Source organism: Chelonia mydas, chromosome 12 (genome assembly GCF_015237465.2).
Source record: "Chelonia mydas isolate rCheMyd1 chromosome 12, rCheMyd1.pri.v2, whole genome shotgun sequence".
In the NCBI taxonomy this organism is placed as follows: Eukaryota; Metazoa; Chordata; order Testudines; family Cheloniidae; genus Chelonia; species Chelonia mydas.
The window spans coordinates 16033765-16056838 of record NC_051252.2 but is presented as its reverse complement, the minus strand read 5'-3'; the positions used below and the strand labels follow the sequence as shown (position 1 = coordinate 16056838).

Genomic DNA, 23074 nt, shown 5'->3' with positions numbered 1-23074 from the left:
GGATGACGGTGACCTGAAGGCAGGCCAGTACAGTTCAAACCAATGGCCAGAGAGGTGAGAACAGGCATTGTGGGACACCTCCCAGAGGCTAACTGCAGCGCTGTAATCACCACGGTGTCTACACTGGCACCACAGTGCTGTACCCCCAGTGCAGAAAGCTCTACGCCTCTCATCGGGGTGGAGCGATGCATCTGCGTAGTTTCTGTGCACTAAATGGCTTGGCAGTGCGTACACCTCAGGAGTTACAGTGCTCAGAGCTGCTTTACTGCACACAAACTTGCCAGTGTAGATGGGGCCTTAGGCACATGCATAACTTTACACATGTGAGTGTAAAGTAAATCAATTTGGCTTCACTGTTTGCAAGATTGGGGTCTAAGGTGCAACTTGTCATTGTTATTGCTTACTGCCCTCTTATGGGTGACCTCAAATCATTTATTTTTAAATTGGGCTTGTGCCCATCTTTTTTTCTTCATCATATGTAAAGAGGCTGGAAGGAGAAGGCAACTTAACCAAAATAAATAAATAAATAAATAAGTCCTGCCTCTTTTTTATTTTTTAAATCATTGAAATACCAGAAACATCAACTCAGATCTTCTGTGATTTTGTTGCAGAACTTGTTGGGGGTCTCCAAAAATGTATATTGTTAGCGCTTGTACCTTAATTAAAGGGGTATTGAGTATTTAAAAATGGCTTCCTTTCACCAAGATGTGCTATGCTCAAGTCCCTACACTAGCTCCCAATCAGTTGTGCTCCCAATCAGTTGATCAATATTTTGTCTGATGTAGCTGGGGCTTGATGCATTAATTGCTTTGAAAATTAGGACCAAGGCCTTTAAACTGAACAGTTTAAAGGCCTTGGTCCTAATTTTCAAAGCAATTAATGCATCAAGCCCCAGCTACATCAGACAAAATATTGATCACAGTAGCTGTGCTCCACTGCAATAATGCGGATTGCAAAGCCCAGGACAAAACATGAGAGCTGGGGACAAAGCATTCTCTGTTGAGGGGATCCAGCTATGGAACAATCTTTTAGAGGATATCATGTGAATCCAGGTTTCAGAGTAACAGCCGTGTTAGTCTGTATTCGCACCTTAGAGACTAACCAATTTATTTGAGCTCACGAAAGCTTATGCTCAAATAAACTGGTTAGTCTCTAAGGTGCCACAAGTACTCCTTTTCTTCATGTGAATCCAGAGTCTAATCATCTTTAGGAAATGTTGCAAAGCCTTCCTCTTTGAGAAAGCCTTTCCAGCGTAAGTGACATTCATAATTTAAACACCCTTTTATCCCAGACCTCTCACAGCCTTCCCACCAAAAACAAAAAAACCCAAAACCCAACCCAAGCAGAGATCTGAGGGAGAAGTGCCAGTAATTCCATTAAATACAGTAAGGACTTTGCTACTGCTACTGATTTTATGTGGAAGGTATTCAAATACTACAATGATCAATGGCAGTATAAAATTCTATGACAGATATTAAGTATAAAACAAAAACATACAGTTAAGTCTAACTAAAAACGCTTTCTCCTTCTAATTGCTCAATTTTCATTCTCTTGGCTTTGTGATATTTCTCTCTAATTCTCCAGTCTTTATAGACCAAGAGAAATTTGGCATCCTAACCATCTTTTAGCCCCCCAAAACATCTGTAGCACACTATATGTCCAAACTAGACATGTTCACAACTATGCACAGGCTTTCCAATACAGTTTGGAGTAGATGCTTTAGGGACCCTATGATAGGAACTGTAGTCTAGAAAACTTAGAGGGCAGTTGGTTCTTACTCCCATTCTGTTTCCCAGATTCAGTTATCCACAGCCATAATCTTACAGGTTAGACAAAACTTGAATTTCTAAAGTAAAAATAAACCAGAATAACCTCTCCAAAAAATGTTCAGGCCTTTTTATATGTCATAACAAAACAAAAAAACCCTATTTCCCTCCCCACTTTTTTGCAGGTCACCTTTAACCCAGTCTTGCAAAGAATGATCTCCAACGAAAAATAGCAACAGCAAAGGTGTGAACTCTACTCTATCTCAGGCCTTATCTATGCTAAGAAAATAATCTATTGCTAACAACAGGTGTCAGCAACAAGGGCAGTTGAACATGGTTTGGACCGTGAAGTAATACTTACAAGGCTTAAGTGAGGGGTCAACTTAATTGCATGGTTGGGACCATTTAATAATAACATGCCTATGGAATGCTCCCTCCCTGCAATTTAGCAGTGTAATATTCTGCATCGTTAATAAACTGGTTAATTTGTATGTGTTCTTCTGCATGGACTCAGAAGTTTATAGTTCACATGCCATGAGAGGGCCAGATAATTCAATTTCTACCCTCACTGCTGCTGTGTAGTCCCATTTGGCCCTGAGTTCAGATTTGTTATAGTATTTTAGGAAGTGGAAACATAGTGCTTTCAAAAATCCACCAATCTGCATGTATTTTATGGAATTTATTATAACAATTACAGGAAAAATATAATGAAATAACTATCAAAGCACATCTTCCTGTACTATCAAGAATAGCAGGGTTATAACTCAGTAATGAGACTGGATAATAGGAAGGTAAAAGTAAATATTTTAAAAACGATTAAAAACCTTTAAAGCAACAAAATACCTCTCGTTACTAATACGGTAATCAAACTTTCTTTGTACTATTTATGCAGTTTGTTTACTTTTTACATTTCAATTCCTCTTTGTTTTTAGTCCGATTCACTTTCTCATTTTCAGACACTATTGCACACATGGCGGGGTGATATTTAAATCCAAATCAAGATCTTGATGTGAGACTGGATCGGCCCACATGGCCCCGTCTGCTCAAGGAGCCCCATTGTGCAAAGAACCATTTGGGCGAATCCCAATAGTGCAAGATTAGGCACTATACCTGTTTTCACTGCAATGAAACGTCTCCTGGAGGGCTTTCTGTTCACGAAATCTGATTTGGCACCTGAACGCCCTAACAGTTTCGCAGGTCTCGCGTCAGGTCAGAGGATAGTGGTTTAATGTATGATGACTGAATATTGAGCGGCTCAAAAACACAGCAATGAGGGAGAGGCTGGGAGAGCAGGGGGCCCGGGGTCGGGGGAGAATGGGGGTCGGGGGTAGCGATGGCCTTGCGAGAATGGGGTGAGGGAATGGGAGAATCAATGGGGTGGAGGGAACGGGGCTAGGCGCATGAAGATGGGCAGAGCGAAGAGCACTAGGCGGGAGAGGGGAGAGTTGGGGGGCGAGGGCTGGGAGGCTGGAGAGTGAGGCGGCAGGGGGGACACAGCCCAGGTTGCTGGAAGGGGGGTTCACGTATTAGAGGGCCCCCGAATAACGCGGCTCCCCGCCCCTTGCGGCCGCCACCGCCTCCCCTTTATTACGCGCGGCCCGTAGGCTTGGGGCCCAGGCGGGCCCCGCCTCGCTTCGCCTCGCTCGCCGTGAGGGGCGGGGGCTGTGTGGAGCGCAGGCAGGCAGCAGGCAGGCGCAGAGCTGCCTTTCCATAGGAGCCGCCATTAGCGCTGGGACCCGGTGACAGGGTCTTGGCGACGGCGGCCGGCGCGGAGCGGGAGCGGAGGCAGCCGGGGTTGGTCCCCGTTTGATGGATCCCCGGATCGCCTGGTTCCAGCCAGAGCAGCTCGGCCCCTCGAACCGCCTGTGGATGCAGATCTGGGAGACCACGCAGGGGGTCCGCAACCTGTACTTCCAGCAGCAGCGGCTGCAGAGCGCTCCCGCCGGGGTGGGCCCGGCCTCCCCGCCCGGCATGTACCGCGTCCCCCGGATCGACCCCCAGCCCGACTTCCTGCCGCTCGAGAACGCCAACAACCAGCACAACCACAGCCGCCACCAGGCCCCGCCGCCCCCGGGGCCCACCGCCTGGGCCCGGCCTGCACGGGGGGCGCCGCCCGCCGCCTCGGCCTCGGCCGCCGGCAACAAGAGGAAACGTGACAACAAGGCCAGCACCTTCGGGCTCAACTACACCATCCTCCTGGGGCCCCCCGAGCAGAGCGGGGCCCCCGCCCCGGGGGACGGGCCGGCCGCCAGCGACCAGGCCCAGCCGCTCTTCACCGACACCCCTTGGAAGGGGAGGAACTACAGCCCGGGAGTCGTGGGGTAAGCGCCCCGGCGTGGCCGTGAGGGGAGCGGGGCAGGGGGCGATACGGAGCAACTGGGGTGGGGGAGGGGTTGGTGGGGCAGGGAGAGGCCTAGGGGATCCAAAGGGGGCGGAGGGCCCCGCAGGGCCAGGGAAACACCGGACACGTGAGGAGAAGCGACCCGTGTGGGGCCGAGCCGGCCGGCTCTTTGGGGCATCTGCTCCCATGGCGCCGCCTCTCCTTGCCCTGACGGGACGCACATGGGGTGGGAAGGAGAGCAGAGCAGAGCATGCTCAGTCCCCATCTCCCGCTGTCACAGATACATCTGTGGGGGTGGGGTGGGGCCTGTTGCAGGCCCTCCTGCTGTCATTGCACAGGCACCCATATTGGAGGGGGGGGGGTACGACTGTTCTATAACCATCTTCTACACATCAGGAGCATCTTTCACAGGCATCGCTTCTTGCTGCCGTTGCACAGATGCACGCTCACATGGGAGAGAGAGGGGAGGCATGTTACCTACTCTGGCATCTTCTCTTGCTGTCATTGCCCAGAGGCAATCTCACATTTGGGGGAAGGAAGAGTTATTTCAAAGGCATTTTCTCTTGATCTGTTTTCTCTTACATGCCATGGTAATAGGCTTGTTAGAAATATCTGAGAGAATTATACAAGGAAAAGTGGAGGGGTATATTGCACAACCAACATGCTATACACCAATGAGCAGGAGTCATTGCCTTTTCTGCTCCCAGACATATGCAGGATAGGACTGTTAGGAAGCATATTGTAGATGTGAGGTTAAGGACCCTAGTGGATGGAAACCTTCTAATTTGATTGCAGACATTAGCAGGGGATAGTATCTAATTTCAGAGTATGTAAAGAAAATCTTCAATTACAGCAAAACGTATGCAGTTCTGGAAATGCCCAGGGAGGTGTCTATATGAATACTAATGTTGCAGACACGCCTATATGCAGGAGAGAGGGATCACCTTGCAGACTCCTCTTGTTGTCACTGCATGCACTCGTGTTGTGGGTTTCACCCTTGGTTTAATTAATGAATGTCTGCAAAGCACTTTGGAGATGGGCGGGGGCAAGGGAAGCTTTAGTATATACATGTTTATTATTTGTAGAAGCCCTTCCTAATGTCAGTGTGAGTGCACATACACATGGGAGGGGTGAGGCATATTTCTCAGATATCACCTGTTGTGTGTATGGTACATGGTGGGGAAACTGAAACAGCCTGCCGTTGCTTGCATGTATGTACACTCGCACCAAGGAGATGAGCACGTTTCTCAGAGTTCTGACTCTTCACGTATCTTCTACTAAATGTGAACATGTGTTCAAATCCACTTGGTGAGACATTTTGCACTGACCTCTTGCTCTGATTGCTTTTATGTCCTGTTGTATTAATACAACAGTCCACGTACTTCACAGACCTTTCCTTCTGGCACTGAATATATTTACATAGAGAGTATATTTTGCTGAGGTCTGATGGTACAGATACAAGAATGTCATTTCTGCAGTGCTCTCCAGCTGACACTGTTTCCCTCTCTGAGAGGCAGAAACACACAATCTGGGGGAATGTCTGTGTGTGGTTTATATAGACTTCTTCTAACTCTGTGTAGTGTGCATCTGGATGTCTTGTATAAATTGCCTTCTGTGCTGTATATGTATACTTGGTACTCTGTCTAACACAGCCCTCACCATCTGGTGATGGGTGAACATATGGTGGGTGGGGTAGATGAACAAACATCACCTGCTGTCATATTCCCATTTTCTATATGAAGGTGACAGTATTTGCATAGATCCACCTAATGTTGTATGTGTGGGCTTAGGGTGAGAGATCTGGGGAGAACCACTTGGACACTTTTTACTTCACACACACATTCACATACTCTCTTAATGGAGATTGTATGGTGATGGATGGCTTCTTTTTTTTTTTTTTTTTCTTTTTAGCTTGTGTGTTGCAAAATATAGTATCTGACTTTGGATAATTGTCTTTGTAGTTAGTTGCAAGACAGGAGCATGTCAGTTGGGGAGTGTCTTTGGCTAGTTCAGCGATTTCCCTATTTCAGGTTTCAGAGTAACAGCCGTGTTAGTCTGTATTCGCAAAAAAAAAAGGAATACTTGTGGCACCTTAGAGACTAACAAATTTGTTTGAGCGTAAGCTTTCGTGAGCTACAGCTGCATCTCTAAGGTGCCACAAGTACTCCTTTTCTTTTTCCCTATTTCAGTTCTTTGCACAAAGTGAGGTTTGGTTGCATGGTTCACGTGCTGGATGTGATGTGAATGGCTTTTCCTGAGGCCAAGGTGTGCTTACGTTGAGCAGCCAGCCGTTGAGCTCAGGTGTCTTCCAGGGGCTTATTGAGATGGGCCTATATTTTCAGAAATTACTAGTGCTTTTAGGTAGCTCTATTTTTGTGTGTCCATCTTGAAATGTCTCAAAGGACCCTGATTTTCAGAAAGTGGTGAGCATTTGCCTTTTCAGAATTTCAGGGTGTCTCAAGTTGGGCACCTAATATTGCTGGTCACTTCAGAAAATAACAACTGTGTAACCAGAGGCTTCCTACTCTCCTGTCAATTCTTGTATTGCCCTCTACTTCTAATTTTAGGCTATTTAGTTAAAATGTTACACTGTAAGTGATGGGATCCTGTTTAAAGTTCTGCAGTCCTTACAGACTCTTCCATAACCGTTGTGAAGAGTTTTAAGTGCTGGATAGTTTTAGCTGGGAACGGACAGTTTTTTAAAAATTATTATTAAATTACTTGGTCAGAACGTGTCAAATGCTTAATTTTGGAAAATAGCTTTCTTTGCGTTTATTTTCTGTTTTTGTCATATATTTAGTTTGAGATGGGAGGGTTTTTTAAAAATATTTTTCTGCTTGTAAATCCAATGTAACTTTTCCCACTATTGAAGATCCAGAAAACAATGGATGAGCTTCAGTGAGATATAAGGAAGTTATTACTTAGGCCTCATGGGTGACATCAATCATAAGAGCAGAGCTCCAGTTGGATAATCAGTGTCACCAGAACCCCCAGATGGAAGTAATGTAACTGCAACTCAGTGCAGATTGTACTTTTTGATTTATGAATTAGGAGAGTTAGTTGGTTTACAATTTAATTGCTAACTAGATCAAAGGTGTTTTAGTTGCTGTCAAAAAAAAAAAAAAGGAATACTTGTGGCACCTTAGAGACTAACTAATTTATTTGAGCATGAGCTTTCGTGAGCTACAGCTCACTTCATCGGATGCATGCTGTGGAAACTGCAGAAGACATTATATACACACAGAGACCATGAAACAATACCTCCTCCCACCCCACTCTCCTGCTGGTAATAGCTTATCTAAAGTGATCATCAAGTTGGGATTTAAGAAGATGCTGTCAGAGGTATACAGGCTCCATGTTGAACCTGTCCTAAAAATAACTCTTTGTACAAAAGGGTTCCAAGATAGAAAAAAATCACAGCTTCTTATTTTAGCAAAGATAACTCCAATCAAAGCCTGGCCATTGGGTTTGCTTGTGATCATGGTACACAAATTATTGACACGAAATTAGAAAAGCCCTGACATTGATGTTCTAAAAAAGTATATGTAATTTGAAGGTTTCTGTTTATTTTTCACTTTTGTGTTAGTTTACTTAGTGTGAAATTATGGAATACGTAATCATAATTTTCAGAAAGATTAGATCTGAGTTATTTCCAAAACTCCTTTACTTACACAGTTACCACAGTTGCAATGTGATATTTACATTCCTGATGGGGTGATAACAATTGCATGTGTAACTGTTGTGCAAAATGGGTGTCCAAGTGTGAATACAAACAAACACGTATGGATCTAGGGTTTCAACATTCTGAAAATCAGGTCCATAGTTCTTACCTTCAAGGACAGTATGGGTAGACACTTAATAGTGATCACTGAAGTTTAAAAGGCTAAATTAAATTAAACACGCATGTTGAAATATTGACAATACTTTGGTATACATATTGTTTATCTCTTAGACAGTCGTCATGTTCCATCAGGTATATCTGTGTTTCTGTTTGATCTTGGATTTGGGTTGAGAAACATAATATTTGTGTTAAAATGTTTTACAGATGTAGTGAGTTTAAATGAATATTAAAATGATACACTTGTGACCTGTAATATTAAGATTCAGAAATTATTATGGTGTGTCTTCAGTGTACATAACTTCATACAATGTTTTGCATTATCAAGGCATAAATATTAAGCATTCAAAAGTCAGTCAATTCTAAAAGTTAATGCTGCTCTTGCAGAGTTAAGTGAGCTGTAGTATGCATTCTGAGGTATATGGTATATGTTGCTAACAAACAATAATATATTAAAGCTTGCATTTATCAAAGATAAAGGGAATAGAAAATATCACATGGCCACATTCTTTTATTCCTATTTTCTATGCTCTGGAATCCTTAATTTGGCAATTTCCTAACTGATCCTGTAAATTTCTTGACATTAAAGTGACCTGTGAAATTAACAAGTTGCTTTACACCAAAGATTTACCTTGCGTATCTTATCTGCTTTTCAGACTTTGCCAATGGTGATGTTAAAAAGAATAAAATCAAAAACTCGATTGAAAAGTTGTAATCCATATATGTGTGAGATTAGTGACATATACTTGATACTGGCAAAGACTACTTAAATGAATTTGCTTTGCCACAGTACCCTTAGCAGAGTAGTATATTGTTTTGAGCTATAGTGGCAAAATAGCACTAAAGTAGTCTTAGTGATATATATATCTTTTTAAAGTATGAAGAAAATTAGATATATGTTTTGTAGATTTCAGTGAGTTCTAATCAAGACAAGCTAAATCTGGAGTTTCTGGCTTATACAGTCTTAAGTGTTTAAAAAAACCACACGTTGAAACATATGAGAAGTGTATTTTCCTATGTTAGCATAACTGAAATGTCTCCGCTAACATTTCAGATGCAAAAGAATGGGGGGAGGGAATTAGACTGATCAAGGAATTCATTCTGAATTTCAGAGGCTGCTACCACACTGGGGTTCAGTGAAGCCGGTAAAATGTTTACAAAATGAATCTTCTCATCCTTCTAATTCAGTATCTGATGTTATAATACAATGGCATAAGAACTAAGGCAGAGAAAGTAAACGTCTGAGTTGGGCAGAACTGTTAGAGCATATTATACCTGTGCTCTACTCTAGACTGACTGAAAATACACTTCTGGATGAAATACAAGTAGCTGGTCTCTATGTATGGGCTAGACTTAAAAAGATAGTACTCTGTTACAAACGCTGCTCAGTAATGTTTCTCAAAGCTGAAGATTGTGAGCTGAATTTGGACTTTCTCAGTAGCTGTCCTGCGCCTTCAGAATTCACTCTATTCTAAATGCATATAACCCCAAGAGTGGCCACATTTGAGAATGTCTTGCAAGACACATCTTTGTCCAGGCTTTCCACACTCAGTTCTGAAGTTCTGGATGCTTAGCTGACTGGTTAGCTTTTTCCTTTTACACACCAGAGGTTTATGGTGTATTGCAGTGTTGCTGGCCTCACCCCACCTGTGACTCCTCAGTTGTGTCTCAGCTGATGGTATGAGGATAGGGACCAGGTACTAGCTTGAAAATCATCTAGTCCTCATAAAAACCAGCAAGTAACTAAATTGAGGTGGCAAATTGCAGGGAGTAGGATGGCTCCTGCAGGAGTCCCAGGATCAAAGGAAAGAACCCAGTTTATGATTCTCAGGTGGATGGCCTAAAGAGCGTAATCCCACAAGGAGCAGGCTAGAAAGGAACAGAGCAGCTCATCCTCATTCCCAGGCAGACAGCATGCAGAGTGTAATCCTGTTGGGAGTAGATCCGTGTGGAGATACTGCATCAAGGGGAAAAACACATTTGATATACTGAATATATTGTTTGTTTTGGGCAAATAAAACTGAAGCTGTGAAGAGAAGAGAAGTGAAATTTTGTTGCTGGAGAATGTTCTTAGGTGCACAGGCCAGTGAGTTATATGGCGTATTTGTTCTTTGTTTGGAAATGTTAATGGCTTTCAATTTAAATGTTAAATGCAGTCAGGTAAAATGGAGAGTGACATGTAAATGTGAAGCATAGTAACACTATCAAAAGGGAATAGCTCTAGACCATAGAAGAAGTGATGATTAGAATTCAGACCTTCCTGCTTTCTGTCATAACTAGATAACCCCATCACTGTTGTACTAAAGGATATACCCCAAAATCCCCATAGATGAAGGAATTTTGAACATCTGGTGACATAATTTATGATGGGGTGAAATTCTGTGGCCTGCGTTGTGCAGGAGGTCAGACTAGATGATCATAATGGTCCCTTCTGACCTAAATATCTATGAATCTATGAATCTATGATCCATGATTTCAGAAGATTACTTTGGAAGTTCATTATTATTTATTTTTTGTAGGTGTGCATTGTTTTGTTTAGGAAAGGTGACCAGAAGGCTTACAAACTGAATAGTGGGGAGGTGGCTATGATGGCATCATTGATCATAAACAGTTCCATATCTTGTGCAACTAACTTTTTTAACCAGATGACTTAAAAAGTTGTTGGTGATTAAACATGGTTTGATGTTGGATTAGCTTGCATGTTAGAGGGTTGGAAGTCCTTCATTTTTAGTAGAAAACAAAAATTGTAATAACTTAAAAACCTGTAAACTTTTACAGGTAACTAACTTTTTCTCAAATTAAAAGCAGTTGCATTGTTTTGCTGAATGTGTGGAGAAATTGATTTCATAATATGAAAGTTGCAGTTGAATGTACTGCATATGTTTTAATGTATGAGAATAACTTGTTTAAACAAATCCACAAGGAATAATTTGAGCTTCGTAGGAAGGCCTCATCCATTTTTGGTAACCTGACAAATATGTATTAAAACGTGAAAATGATGGTGAGGGAAAAGAGCAAGAATGTGTCTGGGTCACAAATCCTTTTCCTTTATACATCTGACAAGATCCACCATCACTTTTGATTTTGTCACTTCACTGCTATTGGAATTAAAGTGAATTATAGCTTGTTTTGACTGTGTAGACTTCTCAGGGCTTGCCTACACATACAGCACTGCAGCAGCGCAGCTTCACCAGTGCTGCTGTAGGACTTCACTAAAGATACTGCTGTGCCAACAGGAGAGCGTCTCCTCTTGGCCTGGTTAATCCACGGGGGAGGTAGGTCGCTATAACTATGTCACTCAGGGGTGTGGATTTTTCACACCCCTAGTGGTGGTGTTATACTGATGTAAGTTTTATAGTGTAGACCTGGCCTCAGTCTATTAACTGTGCTTTGCGGGAAGTCAAAATCAGAGTTTTGCTCATAACCTCAAGAGGCATGTGGTGGTGGTTCCTCTATTTCAAGAAGTGAGATAAAACAAATATGCTTTGGGGCAGGATCAAAATGTAATGCTAAAGGCAGTTTGAGAGACCTTTTTGAAGTATACTGTAAATATTATATAACAGTTTTTTTTGGACATGCAAAATCTTGGAGTGCCAAAATGTTCAACATGTTTATATAGATGACTAAAGGGGACTCTGAGAGCCCTGCAGGTTTCTACATATGCAAAGAAACCATGGGGTTTTTTTTGTTCTTGTGAAAAAGTACTTACTTTTTATTTCTGTTTTCATGACTTAGGCATTTCATCCCCTGGGGATGGTTCTAGGTAAGTGGTGTCTTAGTCTAAAAGAACAACAAAACACCAGGCATTACTTTGTTCTTTTTTCAAATCAACTTTTACATATTAAGCAGTGTTTTAAGGGCACCGCTCTTGTGTACTTTGGTGATTCCTCAGACTTCTAAGTGTGGACTCTTTTTTTTTTTTTTCCATAGCAATGTCTGGTCTGGAAAGGGGTTTTAGGATCTTCATTCCTTGAATCCCTTCACCCTGAATCCTCTCTTACTATCATGTTAGGACTGTATCTTGTCCTAGTTTTCATATGGCACATTAAGACAAAGTCCAGCTCAAAGCCTGTCATATAATTTCAGGCCCAGGCAGCTAAATTAAAATGTACGAACAGCCATACTAATTGCTAAAAATTAAAAATTATCTGATCTTTTTTAAAGAAAAAGAAACCATTGAAAAATAATTTAACCCATAATCATGTAATATTTAACTCCTATTTAGTTTAGAAATAATAAGGTAAAAGTCAGGACTCACTGGTTCAACTCTGAAGCCTTTTTTAAAGGCATCTAGTAAATTTTAGGAAGATGTACATGTGATTTTTTTTTTTTTTTAACTGACAAAACATGCAGTTTTGTAATATTTCATACTTGTTTTTAAACGCTTCTTATCCTCCTAATTAACAGAACGAGAAAAAATCTTGACTTTTCAACATTGGATAGTTAAATGTGTTCAAAAACAACTAGTGTGCCAAAAAACTGTAGAGTTGGCTTTGACGTTAGCTTTTGTTTACGTATGCACATGGTATAGAACTCCTAGCTGTAAGACAACAAAATGAAGACCCTCTATTATATTTAAAAAGCATTATAATAACACCGTTTTCTTGTTCTTAATGTGAAAACTGTTGGAGAGCATGTTTTAAATGCATGATGGCTTCTTAAATTAGATAAAGTCTTGTAATCTTAGATGACATGTCTCAAGTAAGAGACAAGGTGATGAGGTAATATCTTTTGTTGGACTAACTTCTGTTGGTGAGAGAGACAAGCTTTCGAGCTTACACAGAGCTCTTCATCCGATCTAGGAAACATACTCCGAGTGTCACAGCTAAATACAGGATGGAACAGTCTCTCTAATATCCTGGGACCTACGTGGCTACAACAGCACTGCATACGTGTCTAATGTAAGTTGGCTGCAGGGAAGGGGAATTTTGTCGTGCCTGAAAATGGTTTTCTTCTGATTTATTTGCATGTTGCTCTGACTTATTGATTAATCTGCATGGTTTAATGTGTGTCTCCTTGGGAGGGTGGGAGGATATCCTGATGACCAGGAGTGCTGCCTTATCATCCTTTCTCAAGTTAAATAATTTTACAGGAGGAGCAACTTGACCTTAAATCATCTTGAAACTTGAACCTCCAGTAGCAATCTTTCCCAAGAATACCATGACTCTTCTCACCTTAGAACAGGATAGATACCTGGACTGAGGCAGAGGAACTCCTACTTTTAAGGTAGCATTCCTCCGGTTCAGTACAGGAGTACTAGCACTTACACCATCTGTAGTTACAGTAAATGTTGTATATTGCTGGGCCGTGTCATGCAGGAGCCTTTGCCCCCAAAAGGTACTTTCTGGTGACCTAGATGTTAATCCTGTTAGTAAATACATAGCCTGATTAGAGTGAATCTTTAATCCATGGTTTACTGATCACTCCGACCACCCAAGACGTTTCCCTTGGTGCAGTCAAGTGAGCCCTAATGCCTCTGGTACAGGAAAGCCCTTGCTTGGGCAAGGTCACTTTTTAAAACTTGTCACTAGCTTTCGAATCCTTTGTGGAGGCTTTAGAAGCAGCCAGTGCTTTCTTGGATGTTTCAAACAAAACAGACAGTCTATCTTTCTGAACTCTGTAGATGTGTGTGCAACAAATTATCGGATACGTGTATCGAGACAACAATTTTGTTTTCTTTCTATGGTTTTGGTCTAAAATTGATACATAAATTATCTCTGAAAACTGTGTTTAGTTTTCACATGAACTTGGACCTTTATGGTAGAATGATTTTATCCTTGTGGAGTCAGATATCTTTGGTTAACTGAAAATGCATGAAGGTTACTAAAGTATTGAGCTCAACCTAATGCAATGGGGAAAACCGTCTTAAGCTGAATAATGATGGTGACTGCAAAGGCTCAGATAGAGTCTTGGGTCAACATTTGAGCTAGGCTTAAAACCATTGGATGTACAGCTGGATTTTTCTCTAATTATTTCTCGGGTTTTTTAGTTGGACTGTTGAATTAATGTATTTCAAGGTGTCTATGAAGAAAACCTCTTATTGACTTAGCTTGATGTTTACTTTGATTGTGGTTTGGACTTCAATATCTGTTCTTCAAGTGTCAGTGCACACATTGCATATGGGAAACTTTCTCCCTTGGTATACCTGTTGTGCAACTTGGGCTCCTGCTGCTGCTGCATGACACTACATGCAGTTATCAAGGGCAGAGCCCCACTCTGTTCCTTCTTTCTGCCTGTGATTTTTGTTGGAACTCTCATCTATACCAGAATAGTTATTTCTCTCAACCTTTGTGAACTGTATGTAGTTAGTCTGGTCTTTAGCGTTAAGATAGTAAGTTTTAGCTGTATAAAAATAATTTAAATTTTTTTGGATTTGATTTCCTCGTTTGGAGTTTTCTATTCAAGGTATACCCTGGTCACTGGGTTTCAAACCTTCTTGCTTCAGTCATGTGCCAGTGAGCGACAGGCACAATAACTGCCTGAAATGCTTGGGGGAAGCACATGAAGGACCAGTACCATATTTGCAGGGAGTTCAAGCCTTGGACGAAGAAGGGTAGAGAGGATAGGCTGAAATTCCAGCTGGTGGAGGTGATGCTCCTTTACTCTTGGAGCCATCCTGATCTGACTCTATGCCAAGTACTGTGGCTTCAGTGAGAAGTGATCTCCAGCTTTAGTGGAATCCCAGTACTGTTTTCCCTTGTCTGAAGAGAGGAAGACATACAAAGCTTCCAGAGGGGCACTGGCCAGGGGAAGGTTTCCACCCTCTAAGTCTGGAAAGAGGGTTGAGGGAGTTGAGAAGAGTGCACCTGAAACCTAACCACTCCTCCAAATTGGTGCCAAAGCCTAGTTGGCTCTGGTTCTGCAAGGGGCACTGGCTCAAGCTCGGTCCTGGCGGCAGCACTGTCAACTTTTTTGACACCACAGCAAGAGACCAACTTGGTGCCAATTGCCCCGGACGCATTTGTGGCAGAAAGAAACCTGCTCTCCCTCTTACAGGAGTCTGGTCCCTCAGGACTGCTGCCACTTGTGCCTGCAATTCAGCCTCCTGTACCACAGGAGGACAGGAAGCTCCTGGGTACTATCAAAGGGAAACCTGATCACTCCCATCACCCAAGACATTGCCCTTGGTGCCTTTGTGGTGGCATTACTCCACTGAATGCCAGGCTCTCAGCACCAATCGCTGGCACTCACTGGATCAGTCCTGCCGTTGTCAGAGGAAGGGGAATCCTTGTTGTTGGACTCAGAGGTGGGATCTTACGTATCACAACTCCAAAGCAGGACCCACTGGTCTCCATACAGATTCTCTCTTCCCCCTGTGACGCTTCAAGGGACCTGCCATGGCAATGTGGCCAGAACAGTGGTGCCCTGCTCCATATCAGTGTTCATTTTGGAGCTCTTAGGGTTTTCCTCCCAGCTTCCAGATCTTTCCCACAGCATGCGTACGCAGTGCCCTCATCTAGGTGGGCTTAGTCTACACACTGAGAAGCTCTGTCCACACCGTTTACCACACAATTGCTACTGGCAGCACACAGACATTATCACTGCTGTTGAAGTTGCACTTGCTCAGTCCAAGTGTAAATTGTTACATCTGCCAGTACTGTGCCAACTTGTTGATGTAATTGCTGGTTGAACTGCTTCAGCAGTACACTTGCCCAATCCAGTGCAGTCTCTCAACGCTCTTGCTTATCCTTCAGTTACAGATTTGGAGGCTTAGAGTACTGGTTCTATCCCATGTCAGGATGACTGCAGACAATCTGAAGAGCAACTGAGGTGGTATTTGGCTGGTCTGTCTTGTGCTCAGCTATCTGCACTAGCTCCTGAGCCCCCAGAGCAGCAGAGGACATGGATGGAATGAAAATGATAACTTTTTTGTCTCATGGCATATCAGTTGGAGGGGGAAAAAAGGGGCAAAAACGCAAAGGTTGGTTGGTTAATTAGTTAGACATGCACAAATTTTCCAAAGTGTGCGTATTTTATTAAGGTTGCCGCAGCTTTCCACTCACTACCTCCAATAGCATCTGAGACCTGAAAAAGAGTAGAAATAGATCACTAACGCTACAGTGAGTAACAAAGCTTGCACTCATCTACCGTCTTACTCATCCCCAAGAAGAAGTACATCTCCCCCTTTCTCCCCATGTCCCAACTGCCTTCAGGGGAAAGGGAAGAGCAACCTTCAGTTCAACCATAAAACCAGAATGGAGAAAAAATAATTGTTATTGAATAAATGAGTGAAATGGAGCATCTTATCTTCTCAAAGCACTGGTGCCTTTGTATTGGCAGTGGTCACCAGGTCTTCATGTCCAGATGTGGTCCAGCAGTTTGAACAGATGTGTGTGACTTGTTCCTTGTGCACCTGCAACTGTGAGTGCAGGAGAGTATATCCCATGCCTTTCAGTGCACGTGTGTTTCTCCCCTTGCAGGATAGAACATCTTGAAGCACCTGTTGGAATAAATAAAAAATGTGAACAGGTACAATAAGTTTTAGTTTATTGCTGTGTCTACTTTAGGGAGGCTATTGTGGGAAAATACACAGATCTTGCCTACAGATTCCAGGGTTGCTGAATGTGGATATGATGTGCATATCTGTAATACAGACAAACTACACTGGTGCAATTTGCAAAAATACAGTTTTCTGCAATCTGTTTTTATATATATTTTCTAATGTGGCTAGCATAGTGGCACTGAAGTGTTGTCAGATCATTAAGAAGAGGAAAATAATCTTTGCTTTGAGATTAGATTTTAGTGAGGATCGGCTGACTTTACCTGTTATGTATTAACATTGTAAAGTTATGTCTGAATAGAGCACTGGATGCAAATAATATATGTATGATTAGCAGTTCTCGTGTAATAAACAGTTCCAGTGGGGCTTGTTGGTATCAGAACTTTTGCTTGTAACTTAAATTGCATATGGTGCCTTGTTGGATTTGAAACTTCTTGTAAAATCATCTGTGATAGCTTTTAATCCTTTATAAAAATCTTTGACTGAACATTTTAATACAGAGAATCCAATTAGTGATTTTATAGGGACTCTTCTGTAGATCACTTTAATATTTCAAAATGTAATGCAGAAAACATTTCATAAAACTTTGACCATTGCCTTGGTTTTCCAAGTAGCAAAACAGTATATCTGATTTTACTTGAAAAATTTTCATTGGCTACCTGTACAAATAGCTGTTAAAAGGACATCATACTGAAATAATTGTTTTCCTGCTAATTAAATGTGAATTACTTGTAAGTTTGCCCTACATTTACTAAAGCATAAAAGGATCAAAATTGCTGTGACAGTCTTAGTGCAAAGGCTGAGTCTAGTTTAACTTGCTCCACGAAGTAAATGCCGTCTGATGTTTAGTTTTTTGTTGTGTAATCACAACTCAAAACAGAAGTCATTAGTGAAGTTGAGACTAGCAGCATTCGTCAAACTTTTGGTCCTTATATAGCTGTGAAGCAGATCTACTACACAATCATACATGAAGCTGTTTGTTAGTATGGGACAGTATATTCTGAGGTATGACACGCTTTAATTTATGGTAGTAACCATCAAAGCAATAGCATTTTTAATAGCTTTGGGAAATGGGCTTTGGCATTTTAATTATGAACAGCCTAACCCCAAGACTGCAGTCACTTACTCATTTCCAGTATCCCAATAGACTAGCATATTTTTGAACAATTTTACTACAGATTCCTATCAGCAGAGATTTCACTGGTGCTACATTTGAGATCCCTTTCCTTGAGGGTAACCAGACCTCTCAAGCTAAACCAGTCATTTGGTCTTGTTTAGATATAATACATGTCAGACAGACTTTGCAGACATGCCAGACAGGCTTTATGTACGCTCTTGTTACCAATAATGAAAACACATCTATCCAGAATCTTTTTATCACTAAGCTTGATAAATGGTTTTAAACCACTCCACTACCACCAAACCCCCCCCCCCCCCACTGTAAATGTGGAAATGGCCACTAGAATTTACTGGCAGAGCTAGATCATTGGAAATGGTTTGAAGGGTGTCTGTGTTCAGGCATAACTGTTGCAGCATAAACTGAAGTAATTGACAAACTGATCACTGCATTGGGTGCCTTCCTCTTGAGCCTCCAGAACAGATGTCTGTAGCTTAGTAAGGGTTATTGCTGCTTTTTCTTGAAATAAGAAAAGGAGTACTTGTGGCACCTTAGAGACTAACAAATTTATTTGAGCATAAGCTTTCGTGAGCTACAGCTCACTTCATCAGATGCATCACGAAAGCTCACGAAAGCTTATGCTCAAATAAATTTGTTAGTCTCTAAGGTGCCACAAGTACTCCTTTTCTTTTTGCGAATACAGACTAACACAGCTGCTATTCTGAAACTTTTCTTGAAATTTGATGGTGGTTTAAAAGAATCTCTTTAAAGGACACTGTCAGAAGTAATCCCACCCCATCCTCAATCTTGCTCTTTTAAAAAAAAAATGTATATGATGTTCCATTCCACCTTCTAAAATAGGGGCAACAAAAATAACTTCCTGAGTGAGAGTTGTAATGTTACAATAGCAGTTCCTCACTTTGGTATCCCATTCTCAATACATACAAGATATAATAGACCTGCTGTGGACATAACCTCTATAGCCTCAAGGAGTGATAGTGAGTCCTCTCTGGGCTTATGTAAGCACAATAAGCACAAGTACTGCTTTATCTGTACTAGTATAATTTAAAGTATAAAGGTTTGTATACTGATGTATATCTATAGCTGTTTTTATACTGGAAGGGAAATGAGCAATATGGGCATAAGGCACCTCCTTACCAGTATAGCTGTGTCTACATGCTGGATTCTAATTGTATAACTATTTTGGTGTAAAAAAAAAAAAAATCTCAGTCCTAACTGACAGTTTTTATACTTGTACAGAAACTGCGTGTACTGTACCACGCCCAACTGCAAAACCACCAGGTAGTCTTCAGCTAGGATTTTTAACTGTTCCAGCTCTAGATTTGGAGAGTTGATATTTTTCAGTATCAAGGTAGATCTCTTTTAAAAAGGCATGTCAATTAATTCAACGCCCCTGTTCCCCGCCCTCTGACTGCCCCGACCCTTATCCACACCCCTGACCTCCGCCCCGAACTCTTCTGCCCTCTATCCAACCCCCAGCACTGCCTAGAGCACTGGTGGCTGGCGGCGCTATAGCCGCGCCGCCTGGCTGGAGCCAGCCACGCCACTGCGCAGCACAGAGCACCGGGTCAGGCTGGACTCTGAAGCTGCGCTGCCCCAGGAGCTCGTAGCCCTACCACCCAGAGCATTGTGCTGGGGCGCAGTCAGCTGAGGTGCAGGGGAGGGGGGGACAGCAGGGGAGTGGCCAGCGGCTAGCCTCCTGGACCAGGAGCTCAGGGGCTGGGCAGGAGGGTCTTGCGGGCCGGATGTGGTCCGCGGGCCGTAGTTTGCCCACCTCTGAGGTACGCCCCTATGTTTAGGCGTGTATCTCAGATTGGAATCAAAACGCTGTGCAGTTTTCTTGTTGGCTTTGGAGAGTTAAATGTGAAAGAAGGAAGAAAATGAAGGACCAAGAAGGAAAAAAAGAGGACCAGAAAACACCTAATTATGGACTCGGCAGTGGAATTTTTCCACTGCTGTATTGAAAGCTTTAAAGATATGTGAAGTTGCATATCATCTACCAAAGAATGTTAGCAGAAGTGATATTGTTTAGATGAAATGATTTTTAGATTTGGTGATCTGCTTTGTTTGAAACATCAGACTACAGAATAAATTTTAAATTTTACTATTGTATAACTGTAAATATAACTATTGTATAATTGTTTTCTGCGACAAGACTAGTTTTTATACCCATCAAATCTGTGATTAAGGCTACGTTTTAGTCACAGGTATTTTTAGTAAAAGTCATGGACAGGTCGGGGCAGTAAACAAAAATTCACAGCCCGTGACCTGTCCATGACTTGTACTGTATACTCCTGACTAAATCTTGGGTGCTCTGGGGCTGGGGGCGCCACGGGTGCTGGGGAGGGTCTTGGCAGGGCTGGCAAGCTCCCTACCTGGCTCCACACAGCTCCCCGAGAGTGGCAACATGTCCCTTGGCTCCAAGGCAGAGGCACAGCCGGGGGGACGCCGTGTGTTGCCCCCGCCCTGAGCGCTGGCTCTGCAGCCCCCATTGGCTGGGAACTGTGGCCAACAGGAGCTGTGGGGGTGGTTCCTGTGGGTGGAGGCAGCACACAGAGCTGTCTGGCCACGCCTCTGCCTAGGACAGAGCTGAGGGACATGTCACCACTTACGGGGAGCCCCCCAAGGTAAGCGCTGTCTGAGCCCTCACCTCCTCCTGTTCCCCTACCCCAGACCTGAGCCCCCTCCCACACCCAAACTCCTGCTGCTGAGACTGGCCCAGCAGCAACTGGTGTGGCTGGCTTAGGGGATGCCCAAGCTGCTCAGGCAGCCCCCAGGCCAGCCGCACCGGCAACTGCAGAAGTCACAGATGTCACGGAATCCGTGACCTCCGTGACAGTCTTGCAGCCTTATGTATGATTATTCAATATTTAATAGTAATTTCTTCTTTTCAAAAAGAAAGCAAGAAAGTAAGTTGTGACTTAAGTTTTAAACTCAACTCGGAAATTTTTTCTGAACTCATTCTAGAAGGGAAAGCAGATATCTTCAAGAATAAGTTTATTCTTATCCTGTCAGTGAAAGATAAGGCTTCTGATTCACTGAAGAAATTTGCCTGCATTCTTGAGTTGAAACAATCCTGAATGTACTAAATGAAGACAACTTTCATCCTGATTGAGGCACAGCTGATTCTAAAATAGTCTGAACAGTACTTCATATCTTTTTCGGAATAAAAATGGTCCTACAGTTCATGTTTTCCCAGGAGTCTTCATTAAAACTCCAGGAATGAGACTTTAGTTCAGATTTGAATCCTGTCTCTCCTTGAAACTTGCCAAATGCATACCCATCAAGCAGAATTTTTGCTTATTTTGTTCCTCTACCACTTAATTAGTTGATTTGAAAAGTTCTAAAAAATTGTGAATAATTGACTGATTCATTTTTATGCTGTTTTGGGGGTCATACTACTTGTTCACTAATATTCATGTCACAGCCAGTATACATGAAAACATACCTGCTACAAATTTGTGAATAATGGCAGCCCCCCTCTTCTGTAGTTAAGAGAGAAATGTTCAGTAGAAAGCAGAAAACATACTGAATAACCAGTCACACACCATGAATAGTAAATAGTTGATCAGCTGTTCACTGACTATCTGGAATAACTTTCAAAGGGCTCCTAAATCAGTTAGGTACTTCCAAAAATTCTGCTTGGTCTGGAAACTTAATCATCTGAACTACTAATCAAATAACATTCTGAGCTGTAAGGATTGTGAATCTCTTCTCCGCCAAAATACCATATTGTAGCCTCTAGCTTTCCCATGGAAAAACTGGGTTTCCTTTTTTGAGGCATCTGATTTTTCACCCATTTAAATCCATAGTAAAACTTCCTTTGATTTCAGTGGATACAGAGTTGAGCCTTTTGTAAAATCATTCTTAAAGGTACAGCTAGTATAAAAATAATTTTTTAAAAATCCTTGCTTACAAATAAATGTCCCAAGAAAGGATTCTAACAAAATTTAAAAACCTAAATTGTGTCTTTAATTGAACATAGGGTTGGCATTCAGTAACAAGATATTTCTGCTCCTGTGGATGTCACATTGCCCCTGGTTGGTTGGTTTTTGTTTTTCCTCCTTATTCTGCACCCCGAGACTTTCAACTGGTCTGCTCTTATTGAGGTCCAGAATGAGATGAGTAAATCTGAATCCGGTTACCAGATTTGCATAACTACTTGAAGCTGAAAACTGATAAGGATATGGCTATTTTCTACAAAGTCAACTTAATCTCTTAACAGGCTGGTTTGGACTTTTGCTCAGCCCCAGGATTCTGGTGAAGAAAAAATACTCCATCTATAATCCGTATCTTCAGTCGTTTTTCATGAAAACAGTACAGCCCTTGATGTTTGTGCTAACTTTCACTGATCGCAGTGCTGGATTTACAGTACAATTTTAGTAATAGGTGAATTTCTAATATATGTGAATATAAATCCAATTAAAAATACAGTAAACAGTACTGTGAAGAGTGTTTTATTATGGCTATATAGCCGTTTCCTTGAAGAGAAATGTGACTGGTTGCACCGCCCCTTCTCTGCCCCCTGCTGGAAGCACTGCCACCTGAAGAAAGAGTGGTCACCTGGAAAAGAAGGGCAGTGAGGTGAGACCACTGAACAGACTGTTTTTTGTTGTGCAGGTTAAAAAGACCAGGCATCTATTTCTGAGTTGAATTTGAGCTGAACAACTAATTATTACTGCATTAGCAAGGGACTTGCTGCACAAAACTCCTTGCTTCCAATGAGTTTTGACAGTATAACAATTATTATTGCAATGTAACAATTTCTTTTAAAAACAAAAACAACCAAGGCTTTGTTTTATATCCAAAGTAACTTAATGAATGCAGTGGCAATTAAATAGTAAGAAAATACTGTCATATTGCGAGAACTAATTTGTGGATACTTTTCATCTTTAAGCTAAAGATTTAGAATTCCTCTTGAGACACTTGCAAACAAATTCAGCATTCTCTTTAATAGTCCAGTTAGGGTACATCTACACTGCACAGTGAAAACACCATCCTGGCCACTATGGATGTAGAAGCCCTCTACACCAACATTCCACACAAAGATGGACTACAAGCCGTCAGGAACACTACCCCCGATAATGTCACGGCAAACCTGGTGGCTGAACTTTGTAACTTTGTCCTGACCCATAACTATTTCACATTTGGGGACAATGTGTATCTTCAAATCAGCGGCACTGCTATGGGTACCCGCATGGCCGCACAGTACGCCAACATTTTTATGGCTGACTTAGAACAACGCTTCCTCAGCTCTCTAATGCCCTAATGCCCCTCTCGTCCCCTAATGCCCCCTTGCGCTACATTGATGACTTCTTCATCATCTGGACCCATGGAAAAGAAGCCCTTGAGGAATTCCACCATGATTTCAACAATTTCCATCCCACCATCAATCTCAGCCTGGATCAGTCCACACAAGAGATCCACTTCCTGGACACTACGGTGCTAATAAGCGATGGTCACATAAACACCACCCTATACCGGAAACCTA

The 23074-nt window shown here is 42.2% G+C and overlaps 1 protein-coding gene across 3 annotated transcripts in view; it reads left to right on the top strand.

Annotated features, from left to right (window-relative positions):
- Nucleotides 1-3408: 3408 nt before the first annotated feature.
- Nucleotides 3409-23074, top strand: part of TENT4B (terminal nucleotidyltransferase 4B) — a 51241-nt gene continuing 31575 nt past the window's right edge. Inside the window, exon 1 of one of the 3 annotated variants that reach the window (XM_037877612.2) lies at nucleotides 3409-4087. In XM_037877612.2, the coding sequence (XP_037733540.1) occupies nucleotides 3576-4087 (512 nt within the window). In that variant the 5' untranslated portion in view covers nucleotides 3409-3575. Of the gene's footprint in view, nucleotides 4088-12828; nucleotides 12847-23074 lie in introns of those variants that run through there. The other 2 variants (XM_007059655.4, XM_043526213.1) reach the window with 2 other exon arrangements.